Below are 21,659 nucleotides of genomic sequence, written 5' to 3' on the forward strand. Positions count from 1 at the left end.
TTTCGGAAGTGCCCGGGTCGCTGGCGATGTTGCTTCTACGAGCGAGCCAGCTGTCCTCTCCTGCACAAAAGCGGGTCATTAGAGCAGTAAGGGCTGTCATGGATTTAGGTCCTTCTTGTCCAAGGTGGCGTGCAAGCCATTCGTCCCGGACGCTGTGTCTGAAGGCCGCAAGGGCTTCCGCATCTGGACAGTCGACGATTTGGTTCTTTTTGACTAAGAACCGAGTCCAGAGCTTCCTGGCTGACTCTCCGGGCTGCTGGACAATGTGGTTTAGGTCATCGGCGTCAGGTGGCCGGACATATGTTCCTTGGGAGTTGTTAAGGAAGGCTTCTTCCAAGTCTTCCCAGCTGCCTATGGAATTTTAGGCAGGCTGTTTAGCCAGTGCCTAGCTGGCCCTTTTAGCTTTAGTGGGAGGTATTTGATGGCGTGGAGGTCATCTCCACGCGCCATATGGATGTGGAGGATAAAATCTTCTATCCATACCGCGGGATTGGTTGTTCTGTCGTATGATTCAATATTGACGGGTTTGAATCCGTCGGGGAATTCATGATCCATTACTTCATCAGTGAAGCAAAGAGGGTGTGCGGCGCCTCTATGTTGGGCCACATTGCGACGTAACTCCGAAGGAGCCCGTTTGCGGTTTTCGTCTCGGGCGTGGCTAGGTTTGTTACGTCCGAATAGGTAGCCCTTGTCGCGTGTCGAGGCATGCCCTCGCGATCCATAGATCGATCTTGTGTGTCCTGCTCTACTATCCGAGTCCCGTCGGAGGTCGTCTGTACAACCATGAGCTGTGTTATTCTTGTCTTTACGGCGAGGTGGGGTGGTCTGGTATTCGGCTTGAGTTGCCTCTTTATCCAGACAAAGTTGTCAACGACCTGCCGCATTGTGTGATGATGGTACGGGCTCCAACGCCTCGTCATTAGACTGAGGTAGCGACATATGCTTCGGGTAGCTTTTGGCTGGGCCACTAAGGCCGTATTCTTCGGCGGCCAGGACTTCGGTCCATATGTCGTTGAGTAGGTCTTGGTCAGCTTGAAGCTGCTGCTGCTTCTTTTTCAGGCTCCTCGCAGTAGCTATTAGCCTGCGCTTGAAGCGCTCCTGCTCGAGGGGTTCTTCGGGTACGATGAAGTCTTCGTCGCCAAGGTTTACCTCGTCTTCGGAGGGCGGAAGGTAGTTGTAGTCCTTCGAATTGTCGCTGGGCAGGGCCTGTTCATCAGGGCTGGCTTGCCCGTTTTCTTGTTCCTCCTGTCCGGATCTTGCTCCAACAGGGTCTTCATTTTATTCGGCGTCGTCCGGAGTACTTTTTTCTCCAGTACCAGCGTTGCTACGTTGTGACTTGGAGCGGCGTTTAGGGCGCCGGTACTTAGACTGCGTCTTCTCAACTGGATCTCCTTTCTCATCGTCGCCAGCTTTTTTAAGTGTGTCAACGTCGTACGAGGGGGTGGTCGTCCCACGTCTGGTGACTGGCGGGTCTTGGCCTTGCTCTTTGTCGGCATCGTCGTCTATACCGTCAATGTCTTCGGAGCCATTATCAGGCACGTCGGTTAAGTCATCGACGGTGGCTATGAAGTGGGTGGCGGGTGGGAAGCAAAATTCCCCATCATCAGCCTCTGGCTCGAACCGAACATAGTTCGGCTGTGATTCCTTCTCCAAGGAAAAATTCTTTAAAGAGTTTAGCACATCACCGAAAGGTGAGTGCTGGAAGATGTCTGCGGCGCTGAATTCAAAAATCGATAACCGATCCAGCTCGGTGTCCGCAGGCGTACATGGTCCGGAACTTATAGCCGAAGACGAGTCCGGAGTTCCGTTGACGCAAATATTGCAGGGTGTCGAGTCTGTGTGCGGCTCCAACGCCGCGGACTCTATGGCCTCGGATGGCACGATCTGCTCCAGTTCTAAGGCCGTTGCAGCAACAGGAACCATCTCCTGGATGTGATCCGATGATAGATTTAAGTCATGTTCATCGGAGCGAGGGGGAGCGATCGTCGCGGTCTCGAATCCGTCGAAGATCAGGTCTCCACGGACGTCCGCGACGTAGTTCAAGCTTCCGAATCTGACCTGATGGCCAGGGGCATAGCTATCGATCTACTCCAGATTGCCAAGCGTGTTGGCCTGTAGTACAAAGCCGCCGAACACGAAGATCTGTCCGTGGAGGAAGGTTTCTCCTTGGACGGCGTCACTATCGACAATTGAAGGGGCCATCAAACCTTTCGTTGACAGCACAGTGGAACTCTCAATGAAAGCACCAATGTCGGTGTCAAAACCGGCGGATCTCGGGTAGGGGGTCCTGAACTGTGCGTCTAAGGTCGATTGTTGCAGGAGACGGGGGACACGATGTTTACCCAGGTTCGGGCCCTCTCTATGGAGGTAATACCCTACTTCCTGCTTGATTGATCTTGATGAATATGAGTGTTACAATAGTTGATCTACCACGAGATCGTAATGGCTAAACCCCAGAAGTCTAGCCTGTATGACTATGGTAATGAGTCTCTCCTTTCCGGACTATCCCCTCCGATTTATATAGACACAGGGGGAATCTAGGGTTACATAGAGTCGGTTACATAAGAAGGAATCTTCATAGCTGGTCGCCAAGATTGCCTTCCACGCCAGGGAGAGTCCAATCCGGACACGGGTGCAGTCTTCGGCCTTCGTGTCTTCACAGCCCATCAGTCTGGCCCATGGACAACAGGCCGGACGCCTGAGGACCCCTCAGTCCAGGACTCCCTCAATAGACCCCATCATTTTATCCTTAGTAGCAACGATACATACGTGTCAGTTCCCCTTCTTTCACTGGGATCAAACACCATAAGATCGAACCCACTACAAAGCACCTCTTCCCATTGCAAGATAAATATCAAGTTGGCCAAACAAAACCCAAATATCGAAGACGAAATACGAGGCTATAAGCAATCATGCATATAAGAGATCAAAGAAACTCAAATAACTTTCATGGATATAAAAAGATAGATCTGATCATAAACTCAAAGTTCATCGATCCCAACAAACACACCGCAAAAGAGTTACATCATATGGTTGTCCAAGAGACCATTGTATTGAGAATTCAGAGAGAGAGACAGATGAAGCCATCTAGCTACTAACTACGGACCCGAAGGTCTACAAAGAACTACTCACGCATCATCGGAGAGGCACCAATGGAGGTGGCGAACCCCATCCGAGATGGTGTCTAGGTTGGATCTGGTGGTTCTGTACTCTGTGGCGGCTGGATGAATATTTCATCGACTCCCCTAGGGTTTTGGGAATATTGGGGTATTTATAGAGCAAAGAGGCGGTCCGGGGGGCACAACCCACCAGGGCGCGCCTGGGCCTCCTGGCGCGCCCTGGTGGGTTGTACTCTCCTCGGAGCACCCCCAAGCGCAGCCAGGGCTCATTGTGTTCCTTCTGGTACAAAAAAAATCTCCGTGGAGTTTCGTTGTTATATTGATTTCGTGCGATGTAAAAAACATGCAGAAAACAACAACTGGCACTTGGCACTATGTCAATAGGTTAGTACCAAAAAATGATATAAAATGACTATAAAATGATTATAAAACATCCAAGATTGATAATATAACAGCATGGAACAATAAAAAATTATAGATACGTTGGAGACGCATCATGGGGGCACGCTGACTGCACCAACTGGGTGTAGTCCCCGAGACCACTGTCGACTGCGGCAGTCGGCGGGGGTCTGAGAACAAGGATTTTTTTTACTTGGGCCGAGGAGGCCGTACCAAGTGGGAAATCGATTCAGTGGGGGCACGCTGAGTGCACCCACTGGGTGTAGTCCCCGAGACCGCTGTCGAATGTTTGATTCGGCGGTGGTCTTAGAACTCCTTTGATAACAATAATCTGAATTTGCTCTTCTCCACTCGGAAGTAAAGGGTCTTTCTTTTTGTCGACTAAATTGTCTTTTTGTTGATCGTAGAAATCTTATGACTTGGGACTTAGTACGCTGCCCTGGAGAAGGAGAAGATCCAACTCCAACTTGATCTGGAACTTGCCAAGAAGAATACGAAGGATGCTCAAGATTAAGTGAAGACCATGGGAGGTAACAGCTTACTAACTCTATGCTTTGTCATTTCTTCTTTTCCATCCTTTGAACCGAGTGATTCCACTCAAACAGACGTGCATAGTGAAAACTGTCAACTCCAAGCACGATTGAAGAATGTTATTTCTTTAGACACCATGAAGAAGGCGTTGGAGAGGAAGGACACCGAGCTTGCGGGAGCGCAGAAGGTGGCGCGTGAGAAGACTGAAGCAGTTGAGAGAACTCTAGCTTCAGTTGGCAAACTTGAAGAGGAAAATGCCAATGTGAAGGTAGCTATTGACGAGGTGAAGAAAGGGGCTGCACAACCGCGGGAGGAAAAAGTTGTCCTGGCTAACAAGGTCGACCAGCTCACTCGGAAGAGGGACGAGCTGGAAGCTTACTTGGGAGGCCTTGCCAAGAAGATGTACTCATGCTTGAAGGTATCTTTCTTCATCCGAGTCGATCCAGAAAACTTCTACATAATTCTGCTGCTGACTCATACCTTTCTCCCTCGTGCAGAGTTTTGTCAGAATTTTGAGCAGGAAACTGACCAGATTGAACCAGGCCTGGACCCCACAAAGTCACTCGTCAAGGATGAAGCTGCCATGAATGTACTGCGACTTGAAGCTCGTCTTGACAGCATCTTGGGGTACATCGCTCGACTGAAGTTTGCCCTGACGAAGATAGGCCAAGAGCTATGGCCGGAGGACAAACTCCAGAATGACCACGACTCATTGATGGCTTGGCTCAATGAAGTCCCCAGTCGAGCGTAGGCATGGAAGAAATCAGCTGATCACTGCGGAGCCGATGTAGCTCTTTCACTCGTCAGAGTCCATTGCAAGGATGCCAAAGAACAAAAGCTAAAGGCCGTCCAAGTGGCGAACTCGAAGAAGCTCCAGTTCGAATCCTTCATGGAGACCTTCATTGAAGCAGCCACTCGCATAACTGACAGCATCGACTTGGACACCTTCATCGAGCCAGCGAGTCCTCCTCCCGCCGAGTGAAAAAACATTAATGATCCGAATTTATTTGCCTCGCAATGCCGAGTGATCTTGTAACCATTAAACTCTTTCGGGCCCGACGCCTGAGTACTTTTTCTTGCGGTTTTGAAACTTTACGGATTTGTTCGAACTTGGTGGATTTATTCGAATATTGCTTTCCTGTTTTTAGAATGCTTTGGGTGATCAGAATTTTTGGCTTAGGTGAAACTTGTTCGCGGCTAAGTCCCCGAGTGGGAGGGTTTCTCCCCACTCGGAGTAGATTTTTAACTTAGGCGAGGACGGGCTCGCGGCTAAGCCCCCGAGTGGGAGGATTACTCTCCACTCGTAGTAGGTTTTTAACTTAGGCGAGGACGGGCTCGCGGCTAATCCCTCGAGTGGGAGGATTGCTCTTCACTCGGAGTAGGTTTTTAACTTAGGCGAGGACAGACTCGCGGCTAAGCCCCCGAGTGGGAGGATTGCTCTCCACTCGGAGCAGGTTTTCAACTTTGGTGAGGACGGGCTCGCGACTAAGCCCCCGAGTGGGAGGATTGCTCTCCACTTGGAGTAGGTTTTTAACTTAGGCGAGGACGGGCTCGCACCTAAGCCCCGGAGTGGGAGGATTGCTCTCCACTCGGAGTAGGTTTTTAACTTAGGCGAGGACAGGCTCGCGGCTAATCCCCCGAGTGGGAGGATTGCTCTCCACTCGGAGTAGGTTTTTAAATTAGGCGAGGACGGGCTCGCGGCTAAGCCCCCGAGTGGGAGGATTGCTCTCCACTCGGAGTAGGTTTTTAACTTAGGCGAGAACGGGCTCGCACCTAAGCCCCCGAGTGGGAGGATTGCTCTCCACTCGGAGTAGATTTTTAACTTAGGCGAAAACGGGTTCCGCAGCTAAGCCACCCACTGGGGGATTTGAGCACATGTTTATGCGAGAACAATCATTAAGAGACTGCAGGAATCATGTCTTGATAAACGATCCAACAAGTACTCTTATTACATCATGACAATCTGGTTGTCAAGTATAAAAACGATGAAGAAGATCTATGTTCTAGGAGCGCGGCACGTCTTTCTTTTGAGCTAGGTTGTAAAGGTGATAAGATCCATTGTGAAGCACCTTGGTGACGATGAAAGGGCCTTCCCACGCGGGGGCGAGCTTATGTGGTCGCTCCTGATCCACTCGGAGCACTAGGTCTCCTTCTTGAAACGCTCGACCCTTGTCGTTCCTTGCATGGAACCGAGGGAGATCTTGCTGATAAACAGTCGACCGGATCAAAGCCATCTCTCGCTCTTCTTCCAGAAGGTCCACTACATCCTAACGTGCTTGCTCTGCTTCAGCTTCTGAATAAAGCTCCACTCATGGTGCATTGTGAAGCAGGTCACTAGGAAGCACGGCTTCAACCCCGTATACCATGAAGAAATGGGTTCGGTTAGTTGACCGATTGGTAGCTGTCCTCAGTCCCCATAGAACAGACGCAATTCAGTTACCCACGCCCTAGCTGCGTGCTTAAGGTCGCGCATGAGTCGAGGTTTCAGACCTTGGAGGATTAGACTGTTTGCCCTTTCAGCTTGGCCATTCGACTGTGGGTGCGCAACGGATGCGTAATCTACCCGAGTGCCATGGGAAGCGTAGAACGCTCTGAACTCTTCCGAATCAAAGTTTGAGTCGTTGTCTGTGATAATGTTGTGCGGAACTCCATATCATAATATCAACTCTCTTATGAAACTGATGGTTGTGCTTGAGTTTAAGTTCTTGATAGGCTTGGCCTCAATCCACTTGGTGAACTTCTCGACTGCTACGAGTAGATGGGTGAAACCACTTCTGCCAGTCCTTAGCGGCCAACCATATCCAAACCCCACACAGCAAACGGCCAGACGAGTGGAATGGTTTTCAAGGCAAATGCCGGCTTGTGGGACATGTTTGCGTAGAACTAGCAACCTTCACATTTCTCAACGATTTCTTTGCAGCTTCATTGGCCTGCGGCCAGTAGAATCCTGCTCGGTATGCTTTGTCCACAATGGTCCGAGAGGACGCATGGTGACCACAGGTCCCCGAGTGGATGTCATCCAATATCAGTCGACCCTCTTCTGGAGAGATACATCGCCGAGCCACGCCAGTAACTCTCTCCCTGTAGAGCTGTCTGCCTATTACTGTGAAGGCCTTGGACCTATGGACGATCTGACGTGCCTCAATCTCATCTTCTAGAAGGTCATGCCTGAGCAGATATGCAATGTATGACACTGTCCAGTCAGGGGTGATTACAAGGATCTCCATAACCAGATCAATAACTGCTGGGACCTTGATTTTAGTCGGATTGGTAGGACTTATTGCTTGGGGAGGTTCTTCAGTAAAGGGATCCTCTTGCACTGACTGGGAATGGAGATGCTCGAGAAACACATTGCTGGGGATAGGCTTCCGAGTGGAACCTAGTTTTGCCAGGTCGTCGGCTGCTTGACTCTTGAGCCGGGGAATGTGGTGGAGTTCCAATCCTTCAAACTTCTTTTCCAACTTCCTCACTGCATTGTAGTACCCAGTCATGGTGGGGTTCCTGACATCCCACTCCTTCATCACCTGATTGGCCACCAAATCTGAATCGCCGTAGACCATCAGGCGATGGACGCCGAGCGAGATGGCCATACGCGACCCATAGAGGAGTGCTTCATACTCAGCTTCATTATTGGAGGAATCGAAGTGAATCTGGAGGACATAACTGAGTTTATCACCTCTTGGGGACACTAGGACTACTCCAGCACCAGAACCATTCAACATCTTAGATCCATCGAAGAACATAGTCCAGTGTTCCGAGTGAACTTGAATCGGCTGTTGCCATTCAATCCACTCGGCCAAGAAATCCGCGAGCGCTTAGCACTTGATCGCCTTCTTTGCTTTGAACTTGATATCCAGAGGGAGAAGTTCAATTGCCCACTTAGCCACTCGACCACTTGCATCTTGATTGTTCATGATTTCAGACAATGGAGCATCGCTGACGACTAAAACCAAGTGGTCTTGGAAATAATGTGCAACTTTCTTTGCAGTCAAATAAATTCCATAAAAAAGCTTATGGTAGTGTGGATACCTCTGCTTGGATGGAGTCAAGACTTTGGAGATGTAATACACTTGGCACCAAACTTTATAGGCCTTACCTTCTTCTTCTTGCTCCACTATGAGCACTGTGCTGACAACCTGACCAGTGGCTGCAATGTATAAGAGCAGAGGCTCTTTGCTGTTCGGAGCAGCAAGCATTGGCTGGGTGGAAAGCAGGGCTTTGAGCCCCGCAAACACTGCTTCAACTTCGGGAGTCCACTCGAATGTATCTGACTTTTTCATCAGTCGGTAAAGAGGCAATGCCTTTTCACCGAGATGCGAAATGAATCGACTTAACGCAGCGAGGAAACCTGTGAGCTTCTAAACATCGTGCACACGCAGGGCGTTTCATTCGGAGAATAGCGCCATGATGACCCACAAGTATAGGGGATCAATTATAGCTCTTTTTGATAGGTAAGAGTGTCGAACCCAACGAGGAGCAGAAGGAAATGACAAGTAGTTTTCAGTAAGGTAATGTCTACAAGTGCTGAAATTGTAAGTAGTGGAGTAGTTTGATAGCAAGATAATTTGTAACGAGCAAGTATCGATAGTAGTAACAAAGGTGCAGCAAGGTAGCCCAATCCTTTTGAGGCAAAGGACATGCCAAAACGGTCCCTTATGATAAGCAAAGCGTTCTTGAGGGTACTCGGGATTTTCACCTAGTCACTTTCATCATGTTGGTTCGATTTGTGTTCGCTACTTTGATAATTTGATATGTGGGTGGATCGGTGCTTAGGTGTTGTTCTTACTTGAACAAACCTCCTACTTATGATTAACCCTCCCGCAAGCATCCGCAACTACGAGAAAAGTATTAAGAATAAATTCTAACCATAGCATTAAACTTTTGGATCCAATCGGTCCCTTACGGAATCGCGCATAAACTGGGGTTTAAGCTTCTGTCACTCTTGCAACCCATCATCTAATTGCTACTCCACAATGCATTTCCTTAGGCCCAAATATGGTGAAGTGTCATGTAGTCAACGTTCACATGACACCACTAAGGGAATCACAACATACATACTATCAAAATATCGAACACATATCAAGTTCACATGATTACTTGCAACATGATTTCTCCCCTGACCTCAAGAACAAGAGTAACTACTCACAAATGATAAACATGTTCATGATCAAAGGGGTATTAAATAGCATGATGGATCTGAACATATAATCTTCCACCAAATAAACCATATAGTAATCAACTACAAGATGTAATCAACTACAAGATGTAATCACCTACAAGATGTAATCAACACTACTAGTCACCCACAAGCACCAATCTATAGTTCCGGTAACAAGATTGAACACAAGAGATGAACTAGGGTTTGCGATGAGATGGTGCTGTTGAAGATGTTGATGGATATTGCCCTCCCCAAGATGGGAGAGTTGTTGGTGATGATGATGATGATGATTTCTCCCTCCGGGAGGGAAGTTCACCCCGCGGAATCGCTCCGTCGGAGTGCAAAAGTGCTCCTGCCCAAGTTCCACCTCAAGACGGCGGCGCTCCGTCCCGAAAGTCCTCTCCTTATTTTTTCTAGGTCAAAATGACTTGTATACCAGAAGATGGGTACCAGAGGTGGGCTGAGGAGGGCACAACCCACCAGGGCGCACCTGGGCTCCCTGGCGCGCCCTGGTGGGTTGTGCCCACCTGGTGGGCCCCTCTGGCAGTTATTTGCTCCAATATTTCTTAAATATTCCATAAAAAATCTCCGTGAAGTTTCATCTTGTTTGGAGTTGTGCAGAATAGGTGGCCTGACGTAGCTTTTCCAGATCCAGATTTCCAGCTTCTCGGGATTGGCATCTATCCCTCGTTCGGAAACGAGAAAACCGAGTAACTTTCCTCCGGGAACTCCGAATGTGCACTTGGACGGATTCAGCTTGATGTCATATCTTCTCAGATTGGCAAAGGTTTCAGCGAGGCCAGTCAGTAGGTTGGAACCTTTACGTGACTTAACCACGATACCATCCATATATGCTTCCACATTCCGGCTGATCTGAGTGAGCAGGCACTTCTGAATCATGCGCATGAATGTGGCGCTAACATTTTTGAGACCAAAAGGCATGATGACATAGCAAAAACACCCGAATGGGGTGATGAAGGCCGTTTTTATTTCATTGGGTCCATACAGTTGGATCTGATGGTATCCGGAATACGCTTCAAGAAAAGACAATCGCTCACATCCCATAGTTGAGTAAACTATTTGATCAATGCGAGGGAGCGGAAAATGATCTTTCGGGAAGGCCCGATTGATATGTTTCAAATCGATACACATACGGAGTGAATTATCCTTCTTGGGGACCATGACGACGTTGGCGAGGCACTCAGAGTGGTATATCTCGCGGATGAACTCAGCTGCTAGGAGCCAAGCCACTTCCTCACCAATCGCCTTCCTCTTCTCCGCGGCGGACCAACGGAGATGCTCTTTGACTAGTTTGGCTTTGGAGTCGACACGCAAACGATGCTCAGCCAGTCCCCTGGGTACACCTGGCATGTCAGAAGGTTTCCATGCAAAGATGTCCCAGTTCTGACGGAGGAACTGGGTGAGCGCGACTTCTTATTTGCTGTCGAGTGTCGTTGAGATGTGGGTCGGAGCAGCTGTGGGATCTTCTAGGTGAATGTGAACTGGCTTCGTCTCACTGGCCAACTGAAATGCGGATTTAGAAGCGGGCTTCTTGGCCCAGAGCAAATCACTCGGATCAGCATTCTTCTTGTATTCCTCCAGTTCCACCACTGCCATTTGCTCGTCAACGATCTTGGACCCCTTCTGGAGACATTCCTCTGCTCTCTGTCTGTTCCTAGTGACCGTGATCACACCTTTGGGTCTGGTCATCTTTAGCTTAAGATACACGTAACATGGATGGGCCATGAAACGAGCATATATTGGCCTGCCCAGAATAGCATGATAGGCACTATGGAAATCCACTACCTCAAACGTCAACCTTTCCTTGCGAAAATTCTTGGAATCACCAAAAACCACATCCAGAGAAATCTGTCCAAGTGACTTTGCCTTCTTCCCTGGGGTGACTCCGTGGAACTGCATGTTGCTCTCAATGAGTCAGGACATCGGAATGCCCATCCCTTGGAGGGTCTCAGCGTATAGAATGATCAGACCACTGCCACCATCCATGAGAACTTTGCACAGTCGAGTGCCTCCAACAACTGGGTCGACCACCGAAGCTTGCCCCCCAGGGGTAGCAACGTGAGCTGGGTGATCTGACTGGTCGAATGTAATAGGAGTCTTTGACCACTTGAGGTATGTTGTAGTTGCTGGAGCAACCATGTTCACCTCTCTGTTGATGACTTTCAGTCGACTTTTGCTCTTGACATTAGCAAAAATCACCAAAGTAGCATTGACCTTCAGGTAATCATCTGCCTTTTCCTCATCTCCATCCTTATCAGAGTCCTTCTCACTTGGCTGACCCTCACGGAACTGCTGAATAAGGAGTCTGCACTATCGAGTGGTGTGTTTGGGAAAAATCAAGTTACCCTCTTCATCTTTCTTCGTGTGGATGTGACATGGTAAATCCAGGACGTCCTGGCCGGACTGGTCCTTCAACTTTTTGGGTACCCACGGCCCCTTGGGCTTTCGTTTGAACTTTCCTTGGGTATTCACCACTGCAGCTTCAGCCTGACTCGCGGCTTCGGCTTTGCGTTTCTGCTTTCGACTAGGGTTTCCACCCCCAACATCATGGTCGATTGTCTTCCCTTTGCTATTGCAGAGTCGGTCTTCTTCTTTGCCATTCGCATACCGAGTGGCTATTTCCATCATCCGATTCAAAGTCATAGCCCCGGAGTGACCGAATTTCAGTGTGAGCTCTCTATATCGCACGCCTTCCTTGAAAGCGTAGACTGCTTGGTGCTCTAAAACATTCTCCACCGGATGGTGAAGTGTAGTCCACGTTGGATGTAATCCCTCAAAGTTTCATTCGGCTGTTGGACACAATGCTACAACTCAGACAGCCCAGCGGGACGCTTGCAAGTGCCTTCAAATGTCTTGATAAACACTCGGGCCAAGTCTTCCTAGCAATATATGCTAGCAGGAGCCAACTGATTCATGGCTACCTCATCATTGCCTCCACCAATCTGCACTGCCACTCGGTAATCTTCCAACCATGTGTCTGGCTTTGACTTGCCAGTAAATTTGCTCACTCCCGCAGCCAACTTGAAGTTGGGAGGAATCTCAGCTGCACGAATGGCTCTGCTGACACACTCAGGCCCAGTGATAAATGCTCTGCTCCCACTCAGAGGATTTCTGTCCAACCGTTCTCTGTTAGCTCTGCCTCTGTCAACCAGGCCCTCCACGAGGATTGGCCTTGCAACAAAACCGGGATCTCTTGGGTCGACCGAAACCCTCCGCTCGTCACCGTATGGGCGCCTGACATCATACCGTTGGGGCACGTACGAACCACCTCTCGAAGGGGGTGTGGGCACTCAACGGTGGTCATCACGGTGGTATCGAGGATCAAACTGCCCGTGGCCTCGACCCAGGTACTGGTCCTGGTGATAACCATGATCTTCACGCCACAGTGGTGATCTTGGGTTGTGTGCCGACTGAACGGTGTCTGCCATGACAGACCTGATGTGAATCCTATTGCGCGATTGGGAAACAGCCGAGTTCTGTTCTCCGGTCGCCCTGAGTAGTGCCCGAATCTGCTGTAGGCCTCTACCCGCCTCAAAGCAGGACGGTTGGATCGAATCTGCGATACGGGCAGCTGCTGCAACATTTTGGATCGGGTACGGTATACCTGACACTCTTCACGAGGCCCAGTTGGAAACAGCTGTCGCTGCCGTCGACTGGAACTTGGGATCTGCCTGCGGGCGCGGTCGTCGAGTGCTTGTTGAAGATTCTCTAGGCGCGTACACTCAGCCAGAGTGGCTAAGCGCGCAGCCTCCAGGGCCTGAGCCTCGGGGGTCTCCCCAACGATGGCGGTCTGGAAAGCCTGATTGTTTCTGTGATGCAGCTCTTCCCTCTGCTCCACCGTGAGATCCTGAGGTTAATACTCGTCGTTGCCGTGCGACGGACCACCGCTGTCGCCTCTGCCATGGGGGAATCCGGGCGGGCTGCGCTGGGAGCCGACCATGAGGACTTCCATCGTAGGATCGTTGCTCTCGCACTCGGAAAGAGTATCCGAGGGCCAGTCGACAGATCAAACAACCCATAGAGGAATTCATCGGGCTCGATTGCCGTGATTTGAGGAGTGGTCGACTGACGGGCCACCGCATGCCTTACCCACTGCTGGAGCCGCGAGCAACCGGATCGCTTGCGGCGACGGGCAGCGGGGAGCGAGAACGCCGCGGGAGCTGACCAATACTGAGTCGAAGACTGCCGCAGGAGGACGCCAGAGGCACTCTCACGGAAGTGCGCTGCCCCGTGAATGGGGAGCGGCTCGATATCGAGGGGGGCTTCTTGGAGCCAGGCCGAATCGTCAGCGATGAAGGTGACCGCGCCGAGACAGATCTCGTGACCCAAGGACAATCCACCGCCGGAAAGCATGTTGACAAAAATCAAAGATTGCAACCTCCATGGAAGTCTCTTAGGCCCCTGCTCCACGGTGGGCGCCGACTGTTGTGGGAACAGATCTGACAGTTGATATAGGGGGTACGTAGGAGAGGGCGGAGTCCTAGCTACGGTGAGGTTGTATACTCGGATTTACGAGTTCAGGCCCCTCTCGGAGGAGGTAAAAGCCCTATGGTCTCAGTGCCGTGGAGGCTCTGATGATTGGCGTATGAGTTACAGGGGGTGCGAACCCTTGTGCAAGAGGGGGGGGTGGCTTATATAGAGTACGCCGACCCCTCGCAGCCCTCAGTTACACCAGGCTTCAATGAGAGTATAATGTCCCGTACGTTACTGGTAACGCCCGTATTAAATGATCTTTATGACGATGGAGTGAATGCCCGACCGTTGCCATCCAGGGGTGGCTCTAGGTCTTCTGTACTCCGAGTGGAATCTTGTCTTCTGAGTGAATAACACCTGGTCGAGTGGAAATGTGATATCCGAGTGAGATTTTCTGTCGAGTGGATTGCACTTCATGAGGATTTCAGTCGGTATCTTCTGTTTAACTTTATAGACCTTGGATTCTTGTGTAGCGTCCTTGGGTAGGGCGTCCAGGTCAGGCCTATGACCCTACCCTAGGTACATGTCATCAACACCGATGTTTCTACCTCTCAGGCATCCACAACGACCTCTTCCTTGCGATCCTCATCTATGTAACACTCCCATTTTTCCTCGGAAGTTCCATATGCTCCACATAGCTTTTAAGAAATCTTAAAACAACATCAGGGTCAAGATAAAGTTATACTAACTTGGTTAAGTCTTCCCAAATTAAGATAAGATTTTGTGCAGTCAAAATCTATCTCAATTTTACCCTCTTCTCCATCATCACACCCAAGATTCGTGGTTAGATAGCTTACGATCCAATAATTGCCACACTTCAGGTACCACCCTAGTTATAAAAGAACCTGCAGAGGCTAAATCTATATCTTCTTTGGAATCATCCGAAAGTTCTCCATAGAAGAGATTTAATACAAGCCAATCAGGGAGTTTGTGATGAGGGCAATCATTTAGTAGGGTCCGCTACCTTTGATATGCGTTAACTAGACTTTCCTCTGGTCTATACCGAAAGTTCAAAATCCATCATTGAGGGTGTCCTGGACGAAGGGGTCTTTGGGTTGCCGGTCTGCCTCTTATGGGCTGGACAAGTGGGCCGCTATGGATCCGTTGTTGGAGGGCCGAACTATAAGCGACTCCATGTTTAGGAAGGAAACCTCTAAAGCCTTGGTGTATCCTCCAAGTCAAGATAATGAAGATGGCATGTTTATCCCTTGAGGACACTTGATCACATGTAACCCTAGATATCCCTAGTGTCTACATAAACAAGAGGGTTTAGTCCGTAGAGACTAGAACCATCATCCTACTCATCTAGGGTTTAGTTCATCCGATTTGGTGGTAGATCAACTATGTAACCATCATATACACATCAACATAATCAAGCAGGACGTAGACTTTTACCTCTTCGACAGGGCCCGAACTTGGGTAAATATTGTCCCTGCGTTCACTGTTCCCCGTTGATCTAAGATCCACAGATCAGGACCCCCCTACCCGAGTTCTGTCGGTTTTGACACCGACATTGGTGCTTTCATTGAGAGTTTTGATATGGGATCGTCGAAGGATTGATGGCTCGCTTAGTCATCAGCGATGTCATCCGCACCGGGGACATTTTCATCCCTGGCCAGCTCTTCGCGTTCGGCAGCATCGTTCTACATGCCAATTCGACCGGTCACCTTGGCCAGATTGACAACTTCGCCCCTGAGCAGGAAATCAGGTTCGACAACCTAGAGTATGTCGCTGACGCTCGGGGCGATCTAATCTTCACTAGGTTCTCAACCTCACCTGAGGAACCGGCAAATCCTGAAGCTTCAACTTTGGACCTTCTTCTCTACCCAACCTCCGGGTCGATCTTTACCTTAGATCCGGCTTTGAGCTCGGATCCGACCTCAGAATCCAAGAACCAGGAGTCAACCCTGGCCGAGCATGCCCTCTGTGCGGTCGCACCGGAGGTTAACTTTGAAAGACTCCAGAAGATGAATCCGGCCGACCTCTCGCTATTAAATGAGAATTAGATCAGATCCAGTCAATAAGCATCGCAGATGGGCCGTATGCGGTCTATGATCGAATGGAACCGGAGGCATGCAACAGGGAATTTTATGTCCCACCCACCACCCACTTGGTAGCCACTATCGAGGTCTTAACTGATATCCTGGACTACGCCTCTGAGGAGGCCGAGGACATGGATGAGGATGTCAACGCCATGGCCTATACGACAAATTCCCCAACCACTCCCAGCATGGGAAAGTGGACCGCCGCTTCTACCTACGACGTCTACATGGTCGACACCCCCAAGGAGGACGGCGAGGATCCGGCAAGGGAGTCATCCAAACGCCTACGCCAGCGAAAGCGATCCAGGGGACGCGGAAAGGGCAGGGAAGACAACTTGAATACAGACACAAACGAAACCGAGGATGACCCTGCTCTGGATAACATGGAGGAGCTTGGTGATAATGCCACCCCCGAGCAGCACCTAGCCGCTCCCGAAGGCCACGACGACCACGGCGACTCCGAGTACCACGATGATCCCGAGGACCCTGGCAATTTCGAAGACAGCAACTACCTCCCTCTTTTAGAAGATGAGGAGAGCCTCGGAGCCGAGGATTTCATCGTCCCCAGAAGACCCGCTAGGCCAAGAACGATTCAAGCGACAACTCATAGCCACCGCTAAGCTTTAAGAGGAAGCAGAAGCAGTTGAAAGCTGAATAGGATACCCTCAACGACAGATGGACGAAAGTCCTAGCAGCCGAAGAGGGCTACGACAATGAGCAACAGGACCAAAACAAAAACTACCCATGGCAATGTTTTCTCCCACAATTTAACGACGAGGCCCTTGAGCCCACACCCCCAAGACACACTCAGGCCAACCAGCCAGACCGCCCCCCTAGAGGATGGGACATGACGGCTGGAGAAGCCGAATATCCACCTGCTCCCCCTTGTCGAAGAGGCAAGGAGCCTATGCAGCTAGAAGACCCATATGATATTCGGCACGACTTAACCGCCAGAGCAGGCCAAACAATATCCATCTACGGATCTAGAGGGCGCACCCCTGCTGGACGGGACAAATACCAAGCCTGGTGCGACAGAAACAATAGAGCCCGGGAGTAGCATCGTGTCCGGATGACAGCCGATCTCCCACACGACGTGGCCCGGGTCAGGGGCGCCGCACACCCAATGTGTTTCACATACGAGGTGATGCCGCATCAGTTCCCCGAAGGGTTTAAACCCGTGAACATCGAACAATACGACGGGACAACTAACCCAGCCATATGGATCGAAGACTTCCTTCTCCACATTCATATGGCCCGAGGAGACGGCCTCCATGCCATCATATATTTGCCACTAAAGCTCAAAGGACCGGCCAGGCACTGGTTGAACAGCCTCCCCAAAAACTCCATTGGGAGCTGGGAAGAGCTTGAGGATGCCTTTCAAGCTAACTTTCAAGGTACCTATGTTTGCCCTCCTGATGCCGACAACTTGAGCCACGTTGTTCAATAGCCCGGAGAGTCAGCCCGGCAATTTTGGAATCAGTTCTTGACCAAGAAAAAACAGATAGTCGACTGTCCAAATGCTAAAGCAATATCCGCTTTTAGGCACAGTACCCGGGACGAATGGCTCGCTCGCCAGCTCGGCCAAGATATGCCGAAAACAATGTCGGTTCTTACCTCTCTCATGACCCGCTTTTGCGCGAGTGAAGATAGTTGGTTAGTTCATAGAAGCAACCACCCGGACTAACCCGACACCTCAGAAGCCCGGGGCGAAAATGGAAAACCATGGCGCAACAAGAATAAGCGCGGCACAACGGCGCTGAAGCTGATGACATGGCAGTGAATGCCGGATTCAACAACTCCAAATCAGGACTGCGGAAGAAGCCCTCTAAAGGGAACTGATACGTCTCCAACGTATCTACTTTTCCTAACGCTTTTCCTCTTGTTTTTGACTCTAATTTGCATGATTTGAATGAAACTAACCCCAGACTGACGCTGTTATCAGCAGAACTACCATGGTGTTGTTTTTGTGCAGAAATAAAAGTTCTCGGAATGGAATGAAACTTTGCAAGGAATTTTTATACAATAAAAGAGAATTTCTGGAGCCAAGAACCACGGAGGGGGGCACCTGGGTGGTTACAACCCACCAGGGCGCGCCCAGGTGGGTTGTCCCCACCTGGTGGCCCTGCAGACCCTGAAACCGACACTATAAAATCCTATTTTTGGAGAAAAAAATAAGGGAGAAAGAATTATCGCGTTCCTTGAGACGGAGCCGCCGTCACCACCTATTCTTCATCGGGAGGCCAGATCTGGAGTCCGTTTGGGGCTCCGGAGAGGGGGGGTCTTCATTCTTCATCATCACCAACCCTTCTCCATCGCCAATTCAATGATGCTCCCCACCGGGAGTGAGTAATTCCTTCATAGGCTCACTGGTCCATGAGGAGTTGGATGAGATTCATCATGTAATCTAGTTAGTTTTGTTAGGGCATGATCCCTAGTATCCACTATGTTCTTAGATTGATGTTGCTATGACTTTGCCATGTTTAATGCTTGTCACTTTGGGCCTGGGTGCCATGATTTCAGATCTGAACCGTTTATGTTATCACCATTATATCTATGTTCTAGATCCAATCTTGCAAGTTATAGTCACCTACTACGTGTTATGATCCGGCAACCCCGGAGTGACAATAGTCGGGACCACTCCCGGCGATGACCGTGGTTTGAGGAGTTCATGTATTCACCGTGTGTTAATGCTTTGTTCCAGCTCTCTATTAAAAGGAGGCCTTAATATCCCTTAGTTTCCAATATGGACCCTGCTGCCATGGGAGGGTAGGACAAAAGATGTCATGCAAGTTCTTTCCATAAGCACGTATGACTATTTACAGAATACATGCCTACATTATATTTATGAACTGGAGCTAGTGTCGTATCGCCCTAGGTTATGACTGTCACATGATGAATATCATCCAATAATTTACCGATCCAATGCCTATGAATTTATCTTATATTGTTTCTGCTAAGTTACTATTGCTATTGTTGTCGTTGCACTTGCTACAAAATCACTGCTATCACTGTTACCGTCACTATTGCTGCTGCTACTATTATCAAAATTATCATACTACTTTGCTACTAATCACTTTGCTGCAGATAATTAATCTCCAGGTGTGGTTGAATTGACAACTCAACTGCTAATACTTAAAATATTTTTTGGCTCCCCTTGTGTCAAATATATAAATTTGGGTTGAATACTCTACCCTCAAAAACTGTTGCAATCTCCTATACTTGTGGGTTATGAAGACCTTTTTCTGGCGTCGTTGCCGGGGAGCATTGTTATATTTGTTGAGTCACTCGGGATTATTATCAATTTATCACTATTAAGAATCTGAAGGATGCTAAGACTAAGATTTTTTCCCCCTCTAAGACGAGGGGAGGTAAGGAACTGCCATCTAGCTCCGCTTTAGATTCACCTTCTGTTATAAGTAAATTTGCAACACCACCACATGCTATTAATCCTGATATGTCGCAAGTTATTGATGATGCTACTTCTGCTATGGATGATGCTAGTACCTTGCTTGATGATAATGTGCCACTAGGGTAAGACAACATGATATTGTTGAAATTGATGATGAGCTTGAAACTGAAAATCTTGAAACACCAACTAGAACTAGCCCTCCTAGATATGAATTGCCTAAGGTACCGGAAGGTTATATTATGAATGAGGAGACAACTAGAGATATTCTTGCTTGTAGGGATAGAGATGATCTAGAGAAATTATTATGCAAGTATAAAGAAAAATCTCTGAATGCTAGAATGAAATATGATCCTAAGTTTGCTACTTCACCTATCTTTATTGATGATAAGGATTGTGGATCTGTCGACCCAGAGTTAATTACTTTGGTTGAATCTGATCCTTTCCATGGTTATGAAACTGAAACTGTTGTGGCACATCTTACTAAGTCGAATGGCATAGCCACCCTTTTTGCTCATGATGAGACAACTCACTATCACTATATTCTCAAATTATTTCCGTTCTCATTAAAGGGTGATGCTAAAGCTTGGTACAATAATCTTGCTCCTGGTTGTGTGCGTATTTCCTAGGATATGATTTATTACTTCTCTGAAAAATATTTCCCTGCTCATAAGAAACAAGCTGCCTTGCAGGAAATATTTAACTTTGTGCAAATTGAAGAAGAGAGTCTCCCACAAGCTTGGGGGAGGCTTCTCCAATTGCTTAATGTTTTGCCTGATCATCCTCTTAAGAAAAATGAAATACTTGATATCTTCTATAATGTACTAACCGATGCTTCTAGGGATTTCCTAGATAGTTGTGCTGGTTGTGTTTTCAGGGAACGAACTATTGGACAAGCTGAGGAATTATTGAATAACATATTGAAAAATTATGATGATTGGACTCTTCCTGAACCACCGCCTAAGCCCACTCCGAAGAAGAGGGGTATCTTATATCTCAGTCCTGAAGATATGCAAGAGGCAAAGAAATCTATGAAGGAAAAAGGTATTAAAGCTGAGGATGTTAAAAATTTACCTCCTATTGAAGAAATACATGGGCTTGATACACCGCCACTGCCTAAGGTGGTAGAGGTAAATTATCTAATGAAATTTAATGATAATGATAATCCTCACAGTATGCACCCTAGCCAATGCCTTTATGAGTTTGAGAATTACATTAGAAAGCAAGATCACCTCAATGCAAATGTTATGAAACAATTGAAATATAATTCTAATATAATTGCTCACTTGAGTGACTTGTTATTTAGAATCTCAAATGATGTTAGAGGTGTGGGAAAGCATGCTTCTATGGTTCAAACTCAATTAGAACAAGTTGCTAAATCTCAAAGAGAGTTGTTAGATGAAATGAACAATAACATACATGACTTTGCTGTTAGAGTAGCAACTAGGGGAGGTAAAATGACTCAGGAACCACTTTATCCTAAGGGACACCCAAAAAGAATTGAACAAGACTCTCAAAGAGCTAACACTGATGCACGTAGTCCTTCTAAAAAGAAAAAGAAGAAGAAGAATGATAGGACTTTGCATGCCTCTAGTGAACCTGAAGTAGAGAAACCTCCTGATAATGATAATGAAGTCTCTATCTCTGATGCTGAAACTCAACATGGTAGTGAACACTCACCTTCTGATAATGAAAAAGATAATGATGAGGTTCATGAAAATACTCAAACAAATAATAAAGAACCAGACAATGATGTTGAGATAGAACGAGCAGCTGATCTTGATAACCCACAACCCAAGAATACAAGATGTGATAAGAGAGACTTTGTTGCTAGAAAACATGGTAAAGAAAGAGAACCGTGGGTTCAGAAACCTATGCCCTTTCCACCTAAGTCAACTAAAAAGAAAGACGATGAAGAATTTCAATGCTTTGCTGAAATGCTGAGGCCAGTCTTTTTGCGTACTCGCTTGACTGATATCTTGAAAATGCCTCCTTATGCAATGTACATGAAAGACATCATCACTAATAAGAGAAAATACCGGAATCTGAAATCTCCACCATGCTTGCTAATTATACTTTTGAAGATGGAGTACCTAAAACACTTGGAGATCCGGGAATACCAACTATACCTTGCTCCGTAAAAAGAAACTATGTGAAAACTGCTTTGCGTGAATTGGGAGCTGGTGTTAGTGTTATGCCTTTCTCTTTATATAAAATACTTGATTTGAGTAAACTCACACCTACTGAAATATCTTTGCAAATGGATGACAAATCAACTGCCATACCTATTGGTATCTGTGAAGATGTGCCTGTTGTTGTTACTAATGTTACTATTTTGACTGACTTTGTTATACTTGAGATGCCCGAGGAAGACAATATGTCGATTATCCTTGGTAGACCCTTCTTGAATACTGGAGGGGCTATTATTGATTGCAATAAAAGCAAGGTCACTTTTCATATCAATGGTAATGAGCATACAGTGCACTTTCCGAAGAAACAATTCCAAGTGA

General features: G+C 48.1%; 2 protein-coding genes across 2 annotated transcripts; both read right to left on the bottom strand.

Annotated features, from left to right (window-relative positions):
• Nucleotides 1–6,456: 6,456 nt before the first annotated feature.
• LOC141028428 (uncharacterized) lies at nt 6,457–7,771 on the bottom strand. Its single transcript, XM_073506086.1, has 2 exons — nt 7,102–7,771; nt 6,457–6,674 (listed from the first exon to the last, which is right to left on the bottom strand). The coding sequence occupies exons 1-2, from the start codon at nt 7,769–7,771 to the stop codon at nt 6,457–6,459; spliced, it is 888 nt and encodes a 295-aa protein (XP_073362187.1).
• A 2,870-nt stretch (nt 7,772–10,641) lies between these two features.
• On the bottom strand, nt 10,642–11,127 carry LOC109736094 (uncharacterized). Its single transcript, XM_020295316.1, has one exon. The coding sequence runs from the start codon at nt 11,125–11,127 to the stop codon at nt 10,642–10,644; it is 486 nt and encodes a 161-aa protein (XP_020150905.1).
• Between the last annotated feature and the right edge of the window lie 10,532 nt (nt 11,128–21,659).

Source organism: Aegilops tauschii, chromosome 1 (genome assembly GCF_002575655.3).
Source record: "Aegilops tauschii subsp. strangulata cultivar AL8/78 chromosome 1, Aet v6.0, whole genome shotgun sequence".
Classification (NCBI taxonomy): domain Eukaryota; kingdom Viridiplantae; phylum Streptophyta; class Magnoliopsida; order Poales; family Poaceae; genus Aegilops; species Aegilops tauschii.